At 51.4% G+C, this 18,664-nt stretch overlaps 1 protein-coding gene across 1 annotated transcript in view; it reads right to left on the bottom strand.

The window, feature by feature from the left end:
* The window catches only part of TSPAN6 (tetraspanin 6), a 543,340-nt gene that overhangs the window by 443,692 nt on the left and 80,984 nt on the right, over positions 1–18,664 (bottom strand). Inside the window, exon 2 of the mRNA XM_069612959.1 lies at positions 13,208–13,396. Coding sequence (XP_069469060.1) covers positions 13,208–13,396 — 189 coding nt within the window. The remainder of the gene's footprint in view (positions 1–13,207; positions 13,397–18,664) is intronic.

Here is an 18,664-nt window from a genome sequence, read left to right as displayed (position 1 = left end):
GTGTTGGCCTCCCCTTCCAGCCGACCAGTTTATGGGCGTCCCACCAGGCGCGGCGGATATGGTGCGTTATTTTTGGTAGCATCGGGAGTTGGTTGTTGGCATACAGGATCTGCAGTGCAGGTATTGGGGACATGGTCTCTATTTCAATACGGATGTGTGGTAGTGTGGGATCTGCGTGTAGCCAATCGTTTACCACCCCGATCTGTGTCGCTAGATAATACATGCGTATTCAGGGTATGCCGATGCCTCCCTCCCATACCGATCTCTGGAGCGTGTTAAGGGCAATTCTGGGTTGTTTCCCTCACCATAGCAGTGTGTGAAGATTCTTATCAATAAGTGTGAAAGTTTCCCGGGGGATAGTGAGCGGGGCGTTTTGGAGAACATACAGGAGTCTGGGGAGGGTCATCATCTTGAATAGCGCGGCCCTACCCATTAGAGATGGGGGGAGTGATTGCCAGTGGGAGACATCTCTATTAAACCGCTCTATTACAGGCTGAAGGTTGAGTTGGAGGAACCCTTCTAGTGTCGGGTCGAGCCGTATGCCCAGATATTTAAATTCCCTGATACAGACATGGTATGGACAGGTTTCTGGGATCGCAGACTCGCTGCCTTGGATCGGGAAGTACATTGTTTTGGCCTCATTCACCTTTAGGTCCACAAAGTTTTGGTATTCCTTAAGGATAAGGGAGACGGTCGGGCATGAGGTACTCGGTTGCTAAGGTATATAAGGAGGTCATCCGCATAGAGCGAGAGTCGATCCTCGCCTCCCCCTGGCCAGGCAAATCCGGACCAATTATTGTTTGCCCCGAGTTCCATTGCTAGTGGTTCGATGGCAAGGAGGAAGAGGAGTGGAGACAATGGGCACCCCTGCCTGGTACCTCGGCCTAGAGAGAATGGTTTGGAGGACCTACCGTTTACCCTCACCGTGGCCTCTGGGGATGTTTAGAGGAGTTTGACCCATGATATGAATGTCTGCCCAAGGTTCATTCGAGCCATGATTGCCCAGAAGGCGTCCCATCCCACAAAATCAAATGCCTTCTCAAAGTCCACTGCCAGGAGGGCCAGTGGAGCCGGTATTTCTGTGGCTCTGCTCAGGGAAAGTTGAATTCTGGGTATGTTCATGCGGGTGGATTTATTGGGCATGAATCCACATTGATCTGGGTGGACCAGAGTCTCAATCACCTTCAATAGATATTGGCGAGTGTTCTGGCGAGGACCTTGGCTTCTACGTTGATCAGTGAAATGGGACGGTAGGAGGCGCATTCCTCTGGGGGTTTTCCGGTTTTATGTATGACAACTATGCACGCCCTCCTGAGGTCCGGGGGGAGTGCCCCTTGTTCTTTACTGCGTAGGAACATGCGGTGCATATGAGTCGATCGTGTGCCACCAAGGCATTTCCAGGTCTCTGTGGGGAAGCTGTTGGGGCCCAGAGATTTCCCGGGTTGAAGCTGTGCGAGCGCCTCTTGTATTTCAATCTCCGTGATTTCAGCGTTCAGGAGGTCCGATTGGTGTTGTGAGAGTTTCGGGATCTCAATCCGGTCAAGATAGCAAGAGGGCTTGAGTGCAGGGCTTCCAGTGGGCGGAGTATAGAGTTTCTTGTAGTTAGCAGCAAATGCTTCCACTATGTCAGAGTCTTCCGTCAGCAATGTTCCCTCCGGAGATTTGATAGCACGCGCCTGTCCTCTGCTTTGCTCACGATTCTCCAACCAGGCCAGGGTTTTATTTGCTTTATCACCTCGTTCATAAATTTGGCTCTGGACTAGCTGATGGGCTGTTCGTGCGTTGTCCAGAGCTATGTTGCCGAGGGCATCTTGTGCCGTGATCAGGGCCTCCTTTGCTTCTTGAGTGTTGTGTGCTAGGATTTGCAGTTCGCATTCCAGGACTTGTGCTTCTGCTTCCCTGACCTTTTGGGCAGGTCGTTTCCGGGGGGCGGAAACCGCCGAGATACCTTCTCCACGGACGACCGTCTTATATGCCTCCCAGATCGAGATCGGGCATTTCTGATGCTCTTGCCCCGGTCATGAGGATCTGTTTGAAGCCCAAAGCCAAGTGCAATTCTTGGTATGATTCTGACATAGCTACACTTAATTGTAAGTGTAGGGTGGCCGAGAGGAAATGGAGGGCTACTTGTTCATCCTCTGACAAATTGGCCTGTCGCCTGCTCCAAAAGGCAATACCGATTCTGTCCTCATCAAGAACAGAGCCCACAATCAAGCCTGTGTCTCTGCAGCATCTAACAACTCGGCGAAACTCTTTAAAATCTGCAAGGAGCTGGCCAACCCTGCTGCAGTCTACCCCTCCAGTCACTTCTCAGGCCCTTTGCAATGCCCTCGACTCTCACTTCATCTAAAAAACAAAACAGGACATCCAGTCCACCCTCTCCTCCCCTCCCCTCCCCTCCCCTCCCCTCCCCTCCCCTCCCCTCCCCTCCCCTCCCCTCCCCTCCCCTCCCCTCCCCTCCCCTCCCCTCCCCTCCCCTCCCCTCCCCTCCCCTCCCCTCCCCTCCCCTCCCCTCTCCTCTCCTCTCCTCTCCTCTCCTCTCCTCTCCTCTCCTCTCCTTCTGTGACTCCTTCACCCACCGACCCTCTTTCTCATCCTTTCCACTTGTCTCCCCCGACAAGGTCACTAGACAAGTCCGATCTATGAAAGCCGTGTCAAAACAGGTTCATCCCTGCTCCTCTAAAACCCATTAAGGACCACATTGATACCCTCGCTCCGCCCCTTGTCGATTTCTGTACCCTCTGCCTCAGGAGCCTTTCCCTCCCCTCTGAAGCACTCTTGCACATCCTCTTCTCAAGAAACCCACAGCTGATCCTTCTTGTCCGGCTAACTAACACCCAATTTCCATTGCTCCTTTTCTGGGCAAACTCATGGAAAAGCTGGCCATCTCGCAGCTTAACCTTCATTCTGATTCTGTTGGTTGTCTCCACGACCATCAGTCTGGCTTTAGAGCGGCCAGAAGCACAGAAACTGCTCTCCTGAACATCTGTGAAGATCTTCTCTCCAACCTTGATTCAAACACCCATTGTCCTTATCCTACTCAATCTCTTTTCTTCCTTTGACACGGTCAACCATACCATCCTGCTCAACCGTTTCCGTGACAACCTGGGTATCACCCATCAGGCTCTGGCCTTGCTGACCTGTTTCCTCTCCGATCGACCCTGCCAGGTCCAACTTGGGTCCTTCCTTTCTTATAGCTCCCTTTCTACTGCAGTGTTCCCAGCAGTCTAACCTCTCGCCCTGGCTCTTCAACCAATACCTGGCAACTCTCACCCATCGCGTTGCCAATTTCTGCTCCAATTTCCAATGCTATGTTGACGACACTCAACTTTCAGGTTTCCCTCAGAAACCTCCTCTCATTCCCATCTGCTATTCAGAATTGGTGTGCCACCAACAATCTCTGCCTGAATGCCAGCAAGACAGAGATCCTCCTCATCGGCACACCTTCACCCTCCTTTCCTGTCACTCTCTGGCCGGCCTCCATTGGCCCTCCTCCTACCCCCACCAGCGAGGCTAAGAACCTCGGGGTCATGCTTTCCTTTTCTGCCCAAATCTCGGATATCTCTAAAAAGTCAAAATTCCTACTGCACCTCCTCAGAGGTACCCTGCCTTTCCTCTCCTTCCCCCAGAAGCTCACCGTCTCCGAGTCCTGGCTCTCTCTAGGTTGGACTATTGTTAACAGCCACTTTCTCAATCTACCTGCCTCTACTCTCCGCCCTTTGCAACTCACCCAGAATAGGACTGCAAGACTTGTCCTTGGCCTCAAGCCCTGGTATCGTATCTCCCCAGCCCCGAAATCTCTCTACTGGCTCCCAGTGGATGCAAGGATTACATTTAAAACCCTTTGCATTGTCCACACGGCTTTCTGGGGCCTGGGTCCAAAATACCTTCAGCTCTCCCTCCGTAAATACCTCCCCTCTCGAGCTCTTCGTTCCTCTATAACTCCCTCAGGGTCATTTTTCAAAGAAACGTGCTGGTGGTAGATCTTCATCTTTGACTGGGGCCTCCCGCTGGAACAGCCTCCCTGCCACTCAAACTTGAGGAGAACCATCTCTGCTTCCGGAAGCACCTCAAGACCTTCCTCTTTGCTTCTGCCTTCACCCCTTCTCTCCCCTGCTGATCTCTCTTGGCACTGTGCACCTGGCCTATCCTCTGACTTCCAGGCCCAGGTATCTGCTCACCCTGCCACCCACCCGCAGTGCCTCCGGGCAATCCCTTGCACTGGGGTCTGTATCTGTAACCATACCGTCCCCACCCCCTTTTTTCCTGCACTTATCAGACATACCCTGTCTGCTGCCTTAAACCCAGAACTTGCCACTTGCTGGCTGCACTACCACTGCTTGATGCCTTTTATTATTTATTTAATTATTCATCTGTTTTCCTTTGCTCCACACTTTTCCACTTCTCCCACCCTTCCATGCACTTTTCCCCTTTCGTTCTCCCATGCACTTGCGCATTCTCAATGACACTGGACCTAGTAAGATCGTTGTTTTTGTTCTCCTTTGTTCCCCTCCCTTGTCTCGTTGCGCTCTGAAACACTTGTGTATGAGTGCGATACAAATAAAATATCAATAGGACACCAGAAGCATCGGAAACAAATTCGCAAGGTACTACAGTAATCTCCATCTCTCGGAATGCAGTGGGGATGAGGCACAAATAAACACATTTTTGGAGGGGACTACCCCTCCCTGGGCTCCCAAAGAAATTGTGGAGAACCTTGAACGCCCCATAACTGCGGAGGAGGTCCTGGTGGCCATCAAAGGGATGAAGTCAGGGCGAGCGCCGGGGAAAGATGGCTTCTCGATTAAGTTTTATAAAGTATTCAGGTCACTGTTAGCCACATAACTGGTGAAGGTGTTCAACACATGCCTGCAAGTGTAGGCCCTGTCCTCCACAATGTTACTCGCACCAATCGTAGCAATACCAAAGGAGGGGGAAGGATCCCACCAGGTGGTGTTCTCAGCGACCAATCTCTCTCCTAAATGGGGATTTAAAGTTTTGGGAACGAGACTAGAGGTGGTATTACCGCCATTAGTGCATGGAGATCAGGCGGGCTTTATAAGAGGGAGGCAAGGGTCGGACAACATTCGGAAGACTAGAGACCTGATTCACAGTGCCCAAGTGAAAGGCCAGGATCCCTGCCTGGTGTCACTGGACTCAGAAGGCCTTTGACAGGGTTGAATGGCCCTTCGGATGAAGGTCCTTACGAGAATGGGGTTGGGGACAAACTTCCTGAGATGGGTGGCAGAACTTTACAATAAGCCCAGGGCCAGGGTTCCGGTCAATGGTGGTCTCACTGAGATTTTCGTGCTAACAAGAGGCACACGACAGGGGTGTCCCCTCTCTCCACTACTCTCTCTACGCCTTGGCGATGGAACCACTGGAAATTGCGATTCAGACAGATGGCCAAATCAAGGGCATAGTTGGGAGGGAAATCGAGTGCAAACTCTCGCTCTTTGCAGACGATGCATTAGCTTACCTCACCAATATACAGCACTCCCTCCCGGCACTCATGACTTCGAATATGGCCGTCCTTTCGGGGCTCAAGATCAACGTTGGGAAATCCTGTATAATGCTGATACTGAGCAGAGCCCCCTCCTCGATTCGAAAAGGAGATACTGAGGCATGGAGGTTGACAAAAAGAGCATACAGTATTTGGGTATTAAGGGGATTAGGGACCTGAAGGAGATGGTTGCAGCCAATTATGACTCCTTCCGGGCACAAATGACAGCCGACTTGAAGAGATGGGACCCACACGTACTGATCTGGTACGACAGGATGACCCCAATAAAGATGAATGTGCTCCCCAGGTTGCTATATTTGTTCACAGCTATCCCGAGAGAGCTCCCAGAAAAGTTCTTAGAAGTAACAGGAGAACTCTGTAGATTTATCTGGAAAATTGGGTTCTCCTACATCGGCCTGTATTACAAGGCAGCCCAATTTAGGATGATGCTCGAACACATGATGGGCAATCTGAGGACCTATTGGACTTACTTGGAGGACTTGGTGGCACACCTGCTAAAGGCGAGGGACTATCTTTGGTTCCCAAGTCGGTTTATTCCGGAAAAGCTAAGGTCCCACCCCCCCTTGGGGTCGGCAGAGAGATGGGGGCGGTTGGGGGTTTGGTCAATCTGGCATGAATCCAAGGGCACCTATGGACTCACAACATGGTCCTCTATGTCCGCTGTATGGGGGCCCGTCATTTGATTTTGGACACCATCGGCTAGCCCTCTCGCAGACGTGGTCAGATAAGGGCCTTGAACGAGTGATACAACTATTTAGAGATGGTGTCTTCCTGGACTGGGTAGCCGTTCGAGAGGTGCTGGGGAGGGACTCCATTTCAGTGTTCGAGTATCTCCATATCAAGGGTATATTAACTGACCCAAAGTGGGGAAGAATGGTGGCGAGAGTGTTAACGGCAGTGGAAAAGGTAATATACTTATCCACCACGAGAAAGGGTATCTTGTCCAAGTTGACTAAAGCTATGAATGAGACGTGTCTAAAGGGGAAAAAGATTAATGCTTTTTTTTTCAGATCAACTTCTTAGGCCCTGCGACCAAGTCTCACCCTCTGGTGTATCAAGTGTTGCGTGTGGAAGAAACCGGAGGAACCAATTCCCCACGAGTGTTGACTGTATGCAAAATTGTTACTTTCACACAAGAACGTTGCCACAAATTTTATCCAAAAGTTGCTTTTATATAATTATTTTTAAATTATTCTCGACTCCCATAGGAGAGCCCCTTTTGAGGACACGTGAGACAAGTGAGATAATGCAAGCTACAAACAAAAGAGGTATATACCCCTTAGTCAGCACAGTACCTTCGGTTAGAAGAGGATCCAGCTGGCTTCTGTTCTGGTTGCCAGGGTTGCAGATCCTGGGTTCCTGGGATTCAGTCTTGGGGACAAGAGGGAGGACGTATGAAGGACTCCTGCACTGCAGCGAAGGGTCTTCAGTTCTTTCGCACTTCGCAGTTTCAGCAACCGGCGCAAATAGCACCACTGTGGATCTTGGACACTTGATGGGCTTCCTTCACTCCTCGAGTTCAGCACTCTGGTGAGGTGACTCGAGCTTGGGTCGTCCTGCTTCGGGAGGGTCCTCAGGATCTTCCTGCAGCTTTGGTATAGCTTAAAGACGTTGCACTCTACTACGGATTTCTCGACCCCTGCCACTCGGTTCCAGCAACCGCAAAGAAGTACAGCCAGTTGGGGAAGGTCAGCCAGCAAAGATAGTCTTGGGTTTAGTTGGTCCCACTAACCCAAGGGAAGAAGTTGTGCTTTACGAAGCTTCTCTAGTCGATTCAGATAAGCATTTTCAGCACAGCAGCAGGGCTTCACTGGGCAGTTCAACGGTCCAGGAGGATGCAGCAAGCTTCTCTTCACGATTCCCTAGTCATATGTTTCATCCAGTGGTCGATTGTCTTTAGTGCAAAAAGCCTTGCCTTTTATGCAGGTTTCTCCCATTCATGAACAGCCTAGCTGTCACTCACACAGCAGGGTGGTTGTCCTGCAAGGACAGACAGCCAATTAGCACTGGGAGCATTCAGGTAACCAAGGACAGGGAGTTTTGGGCACCTCGGTCGCTTCCTGCCCTGCCAGACATGGTGGGGCCAGAGGCGGGTTTCAGTACTGAAGCCCGCCAAAGGCAAAACAAACAAAAGGGGTTATATCTGGTTTGGCGCGCCAAGTAAATCCCAAGAAGATCTCACTAACAAGAAATGGCAAAAAAAGAAGACCGGGCCATTTTCGCACAATGGTCACCCATGAGTGCTATATTGCAGCTGAGGATTCAGGCTGCGGTAGAAAAGCACAATGGTAGGAAAATTAAACCACTGCCACCAACCATTTAAAATAGTGAGGGTAACATAAGGAACAAGTTACTTACCTGTAACTGATCTCCAGCATGGATTCACATGCTCATGAATATTCCCCGTCAGGCTAGGAATTCTCTGTAAAAGAAAAAAATCAGTTTCAGTTTTGTTTCTGAACTCTTTCTCCTAATAACCAATCCCTGATCTCTGGGTCATACTGCCCCCCAGCCAATGACTGCCCTCTACCTAAGCCCCTCCTCAGGCAGCCATAGCCATCTTCAGATTTGGTAGCACGTAAAGTGGCAGTAGGACCAAGAGAAGAGCCGCAGAGGGGTAGGCAGAAGGGTTAGCATGTGAATCCATTTATTTATTACATTTATATAGCGCACGGGCAGCCCAGGGGCATTGTGGCGCTGTTACTTGTAGGGGAACTTAGTTACAGGTACAGGTACAGGTTGTGCCATGGGTTACAGTAAGGCAAGACCCTGTGTTAAGCGATAAGGAGTATCATACACCATAATACATCAACACCATAGTACATCATACATGTTAGTCATGAAGGTTTAAACATGTGGGGTTGGTTAGGTGAACAAGGTAGTTTTCATGGCTTTGCGGAAGGCAATTAATGAGGGTTCAGCTCGCAGAGAGGTGGGCAGGGTGTTCCAATGTAAAGCAGCAAGGTAGGGGAAGCTGGCGCCACCTGCTCTAGCTCTTTTGTGAATCCATGCCAGACCCATGCTGGAGAACAATAGTTACAGGTAAGTAACTTGTTCCTTCTCCAGCATGGGGTCTGGCATGGATTCACATGCTCATGAATACAAGAATACATAGCAGTACACACATGCACAACCACGGGAGGTGGCAAGCCTCAACATTAAGCATTTCAACAACTCAACATTAAGCATCTCTTACCTCCTCACCAGGCTAACCTTCAAGTGAACAGGTTGCGCAGCTCTGCTTGGCCGACTTCGGACTCCTCCCTGTAATCCCGTTCGACGCAGAAGAATCTCGTGAAGGTGTGCATCGACCTCCACGTAGCAGCCCTGCAGATGTCCAGCAGGGGCACACCAGACAGGAACGCCGTAGTTGCAGCAATCCCTCTGGCCGGATGGGCTTTCGGATGGCCAGGCAACGGTCCGTTTGCCAACCGGTGACAGTGTGTGATGCAGCCGGAGAGCCACCTGGAAATGGAGGCCTTCGAGAGGGCCTTCCCCATGGTTCACAGGGCCAAAGTTCACAAACGGCTGTGATGTCTTCCGAAAACTCTTTGTGCGGTCCACGTAGAACTTCAGCGCTCTAGCCACATCCAGCGAGTGTAAAGTCCTCTCAGCCGGCGACGGGAAGAAAACAGGTAGCACCAAGGGCTCATTGAGATGGAAGTCTGACGGCAACTTGGGCATGAAGGAGGGGTGCGTCCTCAGCATGACCCTCGTTGCGTGGAAAGTCGGGTACATAGGCTTACAGGAGAGGGCCTGGATCTCTCCCACTCGTCGTGCGGAGGTGATGGCCACCAGGAACGCAGTCTTCCACGACAGGAATTTCAGAGGTGCCGTATGCAGAGGCTCGAACGGGGGACCCATGAGCCTAGTCAGAACAACATTGAGCTCCCACGCCAGGGCCGGAGCCTTCACCGGCAGGAACAAGCGAAAAAGTCCTTTCATTAACTCCTTAACCAGGCGATGCGACCACAGCGACGATCGCCCCAGAGTTCTGGTGTAGCGGGAGATAGCCGCCAAATGAATCTTGATAGAGGAGTGCGCCAGCCCGCCTTGGCCAGTGACAGCAAGTATGGCAGCACTTGAGGGGCCGTAATCCATAGAGGGTTTATCTTCTGTGCACGGCACCAGACGGTGAACGTCTTCCATTTATGACCGTAGCACGAAGAAGCCCTGGCCTTGGCAAGCACCTCCTTGCAATCCGCTGGGATCTCGCATCCACCCAACTCTAGTGCTGCAGGAGCCAGGCCTGCAGGTTCAGCGACGACGGGTCGTGGTGCAGGATCGCACCTCCTTCCCTGGAGAGAAGATCTGTGTCTGCCGGGAGCTTGACTGGAGGGGACACTGACAAGTCCAGAAGGTCCGGGTACATATTTGCCTCAGCCACCCCGGTGCGACAAGGATCATCTTGCACCGGGACCGTCTGAGTTGACTGATGAATAGTAGGAGCAACGGTGGGAACGCATAGAGGAACAGGCTGTCCCAGGGGAATGAGAACGCATCCCCCATGCTCCCCAGCTGGGGAAACCTGCTGGCGAACCTCCGGCACTTGGTGTTCGTCGCTGTTGCAAGCCATCGATCTCGGTTTGCCCCATCATCGAAACAGTAGGTCCACTTGTGACAAGAGCGCAGCTCCCTGCTGAGTGAGTCGGCGACAGTGTTCTTCACTCCTGCCAGATGGAAGGGTACTAGGAACATTGTTTGAGCGACGGCCCTGAGCTCCAGGACTTTGATGAGCAACGACTTCTCCGGGAGCCAAAGACCTCTTGCGTGGAGATCTCTGATGTGTGCGCCCCATCCCTCCAGGGAGGCGTCCGTTGTCACAGTCTCCTGATGCGCCGGGGTCTGGAAGTCCGTGCCCGCCGCTAGATGCGCACGTACCCCCCCCACCATAGATTCGCCCGATGGAATGTCTCATTGAGGGCGATCCCGTCCTCGAAGCTTCCCTTTGCCTGCATCCAATGGGCGTCGAGGAACTCCTGCAGCAGCCGCATCCGCAGTCTGCATAGCCGAACAAGGTAGATGCATGATGACATGTCAAACAGGGACTTGATGGACCTCACCCTGGCAACCTTCATGGCCAACAGCCATTGTACCTTACCCAGGATGGCCTTTATACTGTCCTCTGACGGTGCGGCTAGGCGCGCCATCCTGTTGAGTCTGGCTCCAAGGAACTGGGTGTCCTGCGATAGCTCCAAGCAGGACTTCGCATAGTTTATCGATAACCCCAGTTCCGTGAGCAGGCGGACCGTCCTCGCTGTGTGTTCGACGGTGAGTTCATTTGACTTCGCTCCGATGAGCCAATCGTCCAGATAGGGGTAGACGTGGCTCCACCTGCAAGCGCAGCCGCCCTGCCAGGCACTTGGTTAAGACCCTTGGGGCCGACTTCAGACCGAAGGGGAGGACCCTGAACTGGTAGTGCTGTCCTGGGACCACGAAGCGCAGATTGGTGCCCCTTGTGAATGGGGATGTGGAAGTAGGCATCCTCCAGGTCCAGCGACGACAGGAAGTCCCCTTCTTCCAGCTGTCCCAGCACGTGCTGAAGGGGGACCTTCTGGAATTTATGGGATTTTATGTATTTGTTGAGGCGGCAGCGATCTAGGATGGGCCGCCGGTCTTCTTCCGATCGAGGAAGTACCGTGAGTATACTCCATAGCCCCGGAGCCTCTTAGGGACGAGCTCTATTGCGACTTTCTTTAGCATTGTTTGTACCTCTAGAAGTAGATGAGGGATGTGATTTTCTTTCCTGGCCACGTGTGGAAAACGGGGACACTTCCTTTGGAACTCCAGAGTGTGCCCATGGGCCAGGGCATCCAGCACCCAACGGTCGGTGGAGATGGATTTCCACGCGCCAATGAAGTTTGCCAGCCGGCCTCCCACCGGGGTGCTCGGGTGGGGGCCCAACGCCACAGCCGGTTCAGTCCTGCTTCGCTGAGGCCTTACCGCCTTGGGCCCCTTGGCGACAATGTCTTCCGCCCTTGTTGCAGCCTCTGTAGGCTTCCTGCGATGAAGAACGGGCCGCCTGATGGTATGAGGAATAGCTGCCGCTGAATCCTTTGGAGGCACCTTGTGACTGGCCTCTGGAGGGCCGAAAGGACGGCCGTCGTTGATGGAGCATGCTCAATGCACGGGCCGTCTGTGTCTGCCTTGATGGCCTGCAGCGACTCGTCTACTGCCTAGCCGAACAAGTTGTTCCCGTCGAAGGGCATGTCCAGTACCCTCGTCTGAAGGTCCTGATGGAAGTCGGTGGCCTTGAGCCAGCCCCGCCGGCGAAGATGCCGTTGCCCATCTGTCGGCGATGTCCATGGCCACCGTGATAGCATGGTCCGAAGCCACCTCGCCTTCTTGTAATATTTCAAGGGCTTCCGCCCTCTTGTCATCTGGGAGGAAGTCCAGAGGGGGGCGGGGGGGCAGGATTTTAAACCACAGCTCCCTATCGCAGCGGGCCACGATAGCCAGAGCGTTGGCCGCCTGAATGGTCGTCGCTGACAAGATGACAAGATGACCAGACGTGCCATGGCGTCCAGCTTCTTCCCCTCGCCGTCCGGCGGGGAAGTGGAAGTCGACACCGTTGCCTCAGCAGATTTCTTCTTGGCTGCTGCGGAGACCACAGAGTCCGGGGATGGCTACGCTCTGAGGCACATCGGTGCAGAGTCTGGAACCCGGTACTTCTCGTACCGGTCCCTCTTCGCCAGGGCTGAGGATGTGTTCTTCAGGAGGGCCGGCCCGTCGTCCAAGAGGTCATTCAGCAACGGGACCGAGAGCACAGTCTTCCTCTTGGCCTCTCGTCATTGGTAAAGGAATCCCTCCTCCTGCTCTTCGGGGCATTTATTTATTTTATTTAACATTTGTAGAGCGCGCAAAACCTGTAGGTATCAGGGCGCTGTAAAGCAGGTAATACACATTACAGGAGTTACCACAGGCAACAAGAGAATACATAGGTTTGGCATATATCATATTGAACATATTTACAGAGATAGGTTAATTACAGATGCATTGTTCCCATAGGCATAATAAGCAGTAATATTTACATGTGCAATCTTTCTCACATAAGTAATTTACAAATGAAGTAGACCAGATGCATTTACAGAGGCATATTGTATAGGGATACTACTGTAAGCATTGAAGCAAAGAAGGCTACACATTGGATGTGAAGAACCAGGCCTCAAGTTTTCCAAGGAATGAAGTGTGGGAAGAGTCCGCTCTAATGTCTAGAGGTAGGGCGTTCTATCCTTTGGCTGCCACAGCTGGGAAGCTATGCCCCCCAGCCTTAGTTCTTTTGAATTTCGGAACAGAAAGAAGGAAGGCTGAAGCAGAGTTTGTGGGCTTTGTAGAAAATGTATTTAGGAGGCATCCCCCGTACCCCCAGAGATTGGGGCTAACCATTAACACGTTCTGGGGTAATACCTAAGATTTTGGGGTGGACTGAAACTCCTAAACCAGTGTCATTTAATGCAGGCAGGATTTTCAATATACTCAATGGGGTAAACACTCAACACATAAGAGTGGTTTAACAATACTGTCATATTCATAATGAGCACCTTGATCTTTGTTGATTAAATGGTCCGGACATTGCATTAATTGCTTATACAAAAAGCGAGATTACCAGATTTAACTATACAGTTTTAGCCATTTCAATTTGAAAACACATCTACAATAGGGACAATAAGAGGAACAGCTTACCAGCTTCAGCATCCAGGTACTTGCACGACAGGTGGCAAAACATCCGAAGGTCCCAAGAAGGATGATGACTGCACCAGTGCCAATAAGTACATAGGGAACATTGGTGGCTTTTTCATTTAGGAGTGAAAAATATATCTCGAGGCTAACTTTTCCCCAGATGCCAACTGCCAACAGAATGACCCCTGTGAACTAAAAGCAGAAAGTCATTGGTCATTGTTCTAATTGCTTTTTCAAACACATTTTAGGACATCTTTGAAGTGGAATGTCCATCAGGACACCGGCAGAGAACATTGTATTGGACTCTATATTGAAACCTTAGCATGTACATAGGAAATAATGTCCCAAACACTGGCAATCTTCCTTAAAGAGTAACACCTATCTCATAATCACAACATAGAAGATATGAACGTTCATCTGCCCTTAGGATGTCATGAGAATATTTATCACCGAATGCACTGTCAATTCCGGTACATAAAAATCCTTACTAACCCTAGGAATTAACAAAGTTTGCTAGGCAGACGACAGGCATGCATTAGTTCAACTGTATTACTTTGGGCTGGATGTAGGAACATAAACTTGCTTGGGGTTGTAAAAAGCTGGATATAAGGTTATGGGAGCTGCGGATCCGCAAACAGTACTGGGCTGCTATCTTGGCCCCGCCCGCTTCTATGTGAATTTCTGGTATGTTTTAGGTCACCAAGACCACGTCATCCTTCATGCAGAACATTCCACGGCCCGATTATTTATGCCTTCCTCTGGCCACAGTCCTATTAAGAAGGCGGTGTGCAAGGAAGGTGTCCGGAGGCATACGTCTGCAGTGTCAGTGTGGGGTGCAAACAACAATGCTAATAGAAAAAAAAGCATTACTTCTCCATTGCTTGGGGGCAGAGGGAAACAGACACCTAAAATGTTGGCCCGATGTGACATAGGGTACGAGGATGGCGATGGGCTGGATGAATATGCATTACCGACCTGAAGTGAGCATAATACTGGAGAGATATTTATTTTGGTAGCAGCACGCAACAGAAAGGTAAGTCTGTTGCACTTGCAGAGCATGTGTGTCACGTAGCTTGACTCCAATATGAGTTTGGAGCATCTCATGAAATGCAGATCTGTGACCAGTTTATGTTGAAGTGCAGAAAGAGCAGTTTGGAAATGTGATTTCGTTACTGGTAACTCCACTCAACCGCCCCCTCCTCCCACCTTACTGCAGATAATCGCCCTTGATAAAAAGTCAAGCACCATGTCTTTTGCCAAGGGTACCGTGAACAGCAGAGTATACTTTGAAAGGAGAGTTGTGGAGGAAGAAAAACAAAAACACTAAAAAAACAACCACTACCCTATGTTGTCGGAACCTCCAGTGAGCCAACCCAAGATAAACTCTAGTGTTGCTTTAACATTTCAGGAGGCACTGCCACTGTGGGCCTTCTATCCATTTGTCACTTTTAAAAATTGTCCTGGAGTTAATGCAGCGTGAAAAAATTATGGAATGCGTGGCTATCTTGGGAAGGTGATCAAGAATCTGAACAAGCATATGGCTAATGAAAGTACAAAGTGTGCTGAGGAACTTGGAGGTTTTCCTGCCACTGAGCAATGTGGGGGGAAATTTCAAGGTGATAACCTTTTGCAGATTTTGTAGTGAATGTTGCGATGATGAAGTTGCTTGTGCACTATACATTTATACTGACAACATTGGTGAAGGACATTGGACCCATGGAATTAAAGGAGCACAACATGATAGCGGAGTGCACGTGCATTTTCAGCATTTCATTAGTCTTAAGCAGAGTGCTATCACAGTGATGGATGGCTGAATTTTTTGTTCCAATATAACAAACTGTAGAACGGTCTGAACTGGTTCTGCCAACAACAGTAACCTGTAAAGAAAATGGGCAAATTCAGCTTTGTGTTGACCTTTGTTGTCTCAATCACGTTGTTGTTGAAAGGTTTCCTTAACCAAACATTCGGGAGGGGGAGTTAAAAATGCAGACATTACCAGTCAGTGTTTATTATTTCCAGTGATCAGGCCTCAGGGTAACTGCTTCCTTCGTCAAAACACCAGAGTGCTTTAAGAGGGTTATGTCCATTTAGAAGAATGCATTATGGACTGGGGCTCATTGCTTCCTATTTTAAGACAGCTATGCACATATTTGGGAACAAGTATAGAATTTTTATTTCAAGTTGCCATCCTTACCTGTGGCAAAGCCATACAGGAAGAACAAGCCATACAGGAAGAACATGAGGCAAGGTTGATGAATGTTCGAAAACATGAGGAGGTAGGAATGGAGGTGAAGTACAAAGGAGGAACTGGTTTGTACTATTAGCATGGGCAAGAGGCCCTGTTGTAAAATGGCTGGCTTCGTTTTTTCTTGGTCTCGCAGAGAATTATTTGAAATTTGAACCACATTTTAAGGACAAGACATCTGAGGGAGTTTGACAATAAAAGCATTGTGTATTTAGACTGCAGCGGTAGGATGATTTTAGGGACATAAAGGAGTAAGCATGTAAGGTTCATGTGCTGGCACAATTTTATACCCAGTGCAATATAATACAGATGCCAGTGAACATGGCCTAGGAGCCATCGTGCAAGATCAAGCTGGAATTGAATAGCTCATAGCTTTTGCCACTCGGTCTAAGGGAGGGGTGGAAATAGGATACTCCATTGTAGAAAAGGAGTAGTTGGGTATGGTGTGGTGTGGTGTGGTCCATAAGCAAGTTCAAAACCTTCTTTTAGGGCCCTAGGTTTGAGGACAAACCATAAGCCCTTGAGGGCGATCTTTGCTCAGATAGGAGTCGATGCTGCTTCAAGGAGCACTGCTGGTTGAAGGACAATGTTTGTAAGGCAATGACTTTGCAATGGAGTACATTGGAGGTATAGAGAACAAAACTAAGGAGTTTTCCGTCCTGCGAGTCTCTGGTTTGTGTACATTGAGAGTGTTTCAGATGCAAAGCATATTTTTGACAAAGGAGGGAGTAGTCGATTTCTCCAAGTGGTAAAATGCCATGGAAAATGAAAACTTGGGAGACATGATGTAGTTAAGAATTGGATACGGGGGCGTGGCCAGGAGCGCCAGCGATGCGGCTGCTTCCTTGATGGCCTCCACCCAAAGCCCGCGGCGAGCAGTTATAATCCGATAGTTTCGGATCGGATCGCGCTATCTGGCGGATCGATGGCACCCTGAAGACCCAGTGCATCTGATGCGATCCGGGGGGGGGGGTCCTGTTTTCCCCGTAACTATCCCCGAAATAGCTTGGCTTTGCTCCTGTGCTGGGATGCGGCCGGCGCGTCCAAGATGGCAGACGGGTCAGGCTTCTTGCCGTAACGAGGAGCGAGCGGAATAATATCCGTGTCCTGCCCCGGACGCCGAAACGAAGCTTGGAGCAGCCGGAGGCAACAGCTACGTTGGCGTGGCAGCTGGGTCCTGCCCAGCTGGTTCGTGGGGTCCCGCAGGCACGGGCGCATCGGGAGGAGCGTGCCCTCCTTCTCTCCCCTGCTCCCCTCCCTCCCGTCTCAATCCTCAGAGGTGCCTCCAGCGAGGGTGGAACGGGCTCAGTGCCTGTAGCTCCGGTCGAGCGGGAGCTCCCGAGCCGGGAGGGTGTGCTTCCCTGGAGGCGGATGGAGAGACAGACGGGGAGGCGGCGGGGACCGGCTGCGGCCCACCCCGCCCCCCCCCTGGGAACTCTGAAAGCGGCGGCTGGGGTCCGCCGGCCCTGGAGAAGGTGAGAGCGCGGTCACGGCCATTCCGCTCCCCAGGCTGAGCACTTCCAGGTCCCCTCTTCATCTTCCAGGGGCGCCCCGGCCCACCGACTCTCGATTTCTGCACAGCCTGGGACCATCCACCAGCGACGCCTCCCCCCCCCCCCCCCCCCGGGAATCCCCCTCTCTCTCTGGATCCTACAATAATACCCTGGCTTCCTGTCTGGCTCCGCTGCCCCGGGGCGCTGGACTGGCGACTTTCTAATTCCAGCTCCACTGGGAGCTTAACAATATAAGCCCTTGCGATCACGATTTCGCAGTCTCCCCCGCCCCCCGCCACCCAGTGGCTTCCTGGGGCGCCCCTGCCCACCAGTCCCTGCTGTTCCTTGAGTGTCTTGGGCCTCCGTCGCCACCACAGTGAGGTTCATCCTGCCAGTGATCGGCATTTTGGGCTCGCCCCTGGGACCCCAGTCTACTGCCCACCGAAGGCTCCGAAGCTTCTATCACCTGGGGTGTCCCCTACAGTGCAGCTGACTTGGGCTACCCCCAACTCCACTGGCACAGGAGGTTTAGACCCATAACTCATGCAAGATGACAAAGCTCCCTAAAGCAACCAAATCCTCAAACATCTCCGCTATGCTACTGTCGGCGGACAAGACAAAGAGGTCAGCCCCTTCCCGAAACTGACCCCGCAGAATCCCCCCGAAGAACAGGGAAAGCTAGCCACGAGGGACGACATCCAGGCCTTCATGCAGGACATCAAAGCGGAATTCCGATCTTGCATGACTGAACTGTCTGCGCGGATGGATCAAGCAGATCACCGACTCACCGAGATGGAGCGAAGAATGGGAGAGGTGGAGGACCTAACCCAGAGCCACAATGCTGCATTAACAGAACTGAAACGTGACCTCCAGGTGTTGCAGAGCAGAAATGAGGTACTCGAGTTTAAACCGGAGGATCTGGAAAATAGAGCTCGAAGAAATAACCTCCGGATCCGGGGGGTCCCTTCATCAGTCCCAGATAAAGAATTACGAGAGTACATAGTTAACTTCTTCTGGACCGCACACATAGACTGCGCCCAAGACGTGGAGTGGACTCTGGCGGCCCTCCGGATGTAATCACCAGGGTCCACTTCTACGCTACTAAAGAGGCCATCTCGGCAATAAGCTGTACTAAGGATGAGCTCTCGTTCATGAGCACCCAGCTTCAGATTTTCCAAGACCTCTCGCTGATGACCCTGCAGAAAAGACGAGCCCTGAAGCCCTTAACTGGGTTCCTGCAGAGCCAGCAGATAGGCTACGATGGTTGTTCCCGTCCACGCTTCAATTCACATTCCAAGGAGTTCAGCGTAAGATAAGTCATTTGGAGGACGCAGAGTGTATCCTGCGTGCAAACTCTCCGGAGTCTTCGGCGGCCCACAGTCCCCTGCGTCCCCCGGGAGAAGCGGAACAATTGCCTCAGAGGCAGCAACTGCAACCCTGGTCTAAAACACAGACGCCGGAAAGTAAAGTAACCCTGTTGCGCATAGCGATCATGAAAGTTCCAATACGATAACCCAAGAAAACGTCAGAGATGCCGCGGGCCTCGGACGGCCCATGCCTCACTCCAAGGAGTATGTCATCGATCCACCATTGGAGATGGACCCATTTTCTTGATTTGGCCCTAGCCCTGTTGGCTGGGAGTACAGTTATGGCCCTGTTGGCCTTGGCTGGGACGGCGATGGAAATGCCGGCCTCCTGCCCAATTAAAAGTTTACCCTCCCG

The sequence above is a fragment of the Ambystoma mexicanum genome, chromosome 5p, assembly GCF_040938575.1.
Source record: "Ambystoma mexicanum isolate Mex_15411 chromosome 5p, UKY_AmexF1_1, whole genome shotgun sequence".
NCBI classification, from domain to species: domain Eukaryota; kingdom Metazoa; phylum Chordata; class Amphibia; order Caudata; family Ambystomatidae; genus Ambystoma; species Ambystoma mexicanum.
Note: the sequence above shows the minus strand (reverse complement) of the source record. Positions and strands in the feature narration are given on the sequence as shown.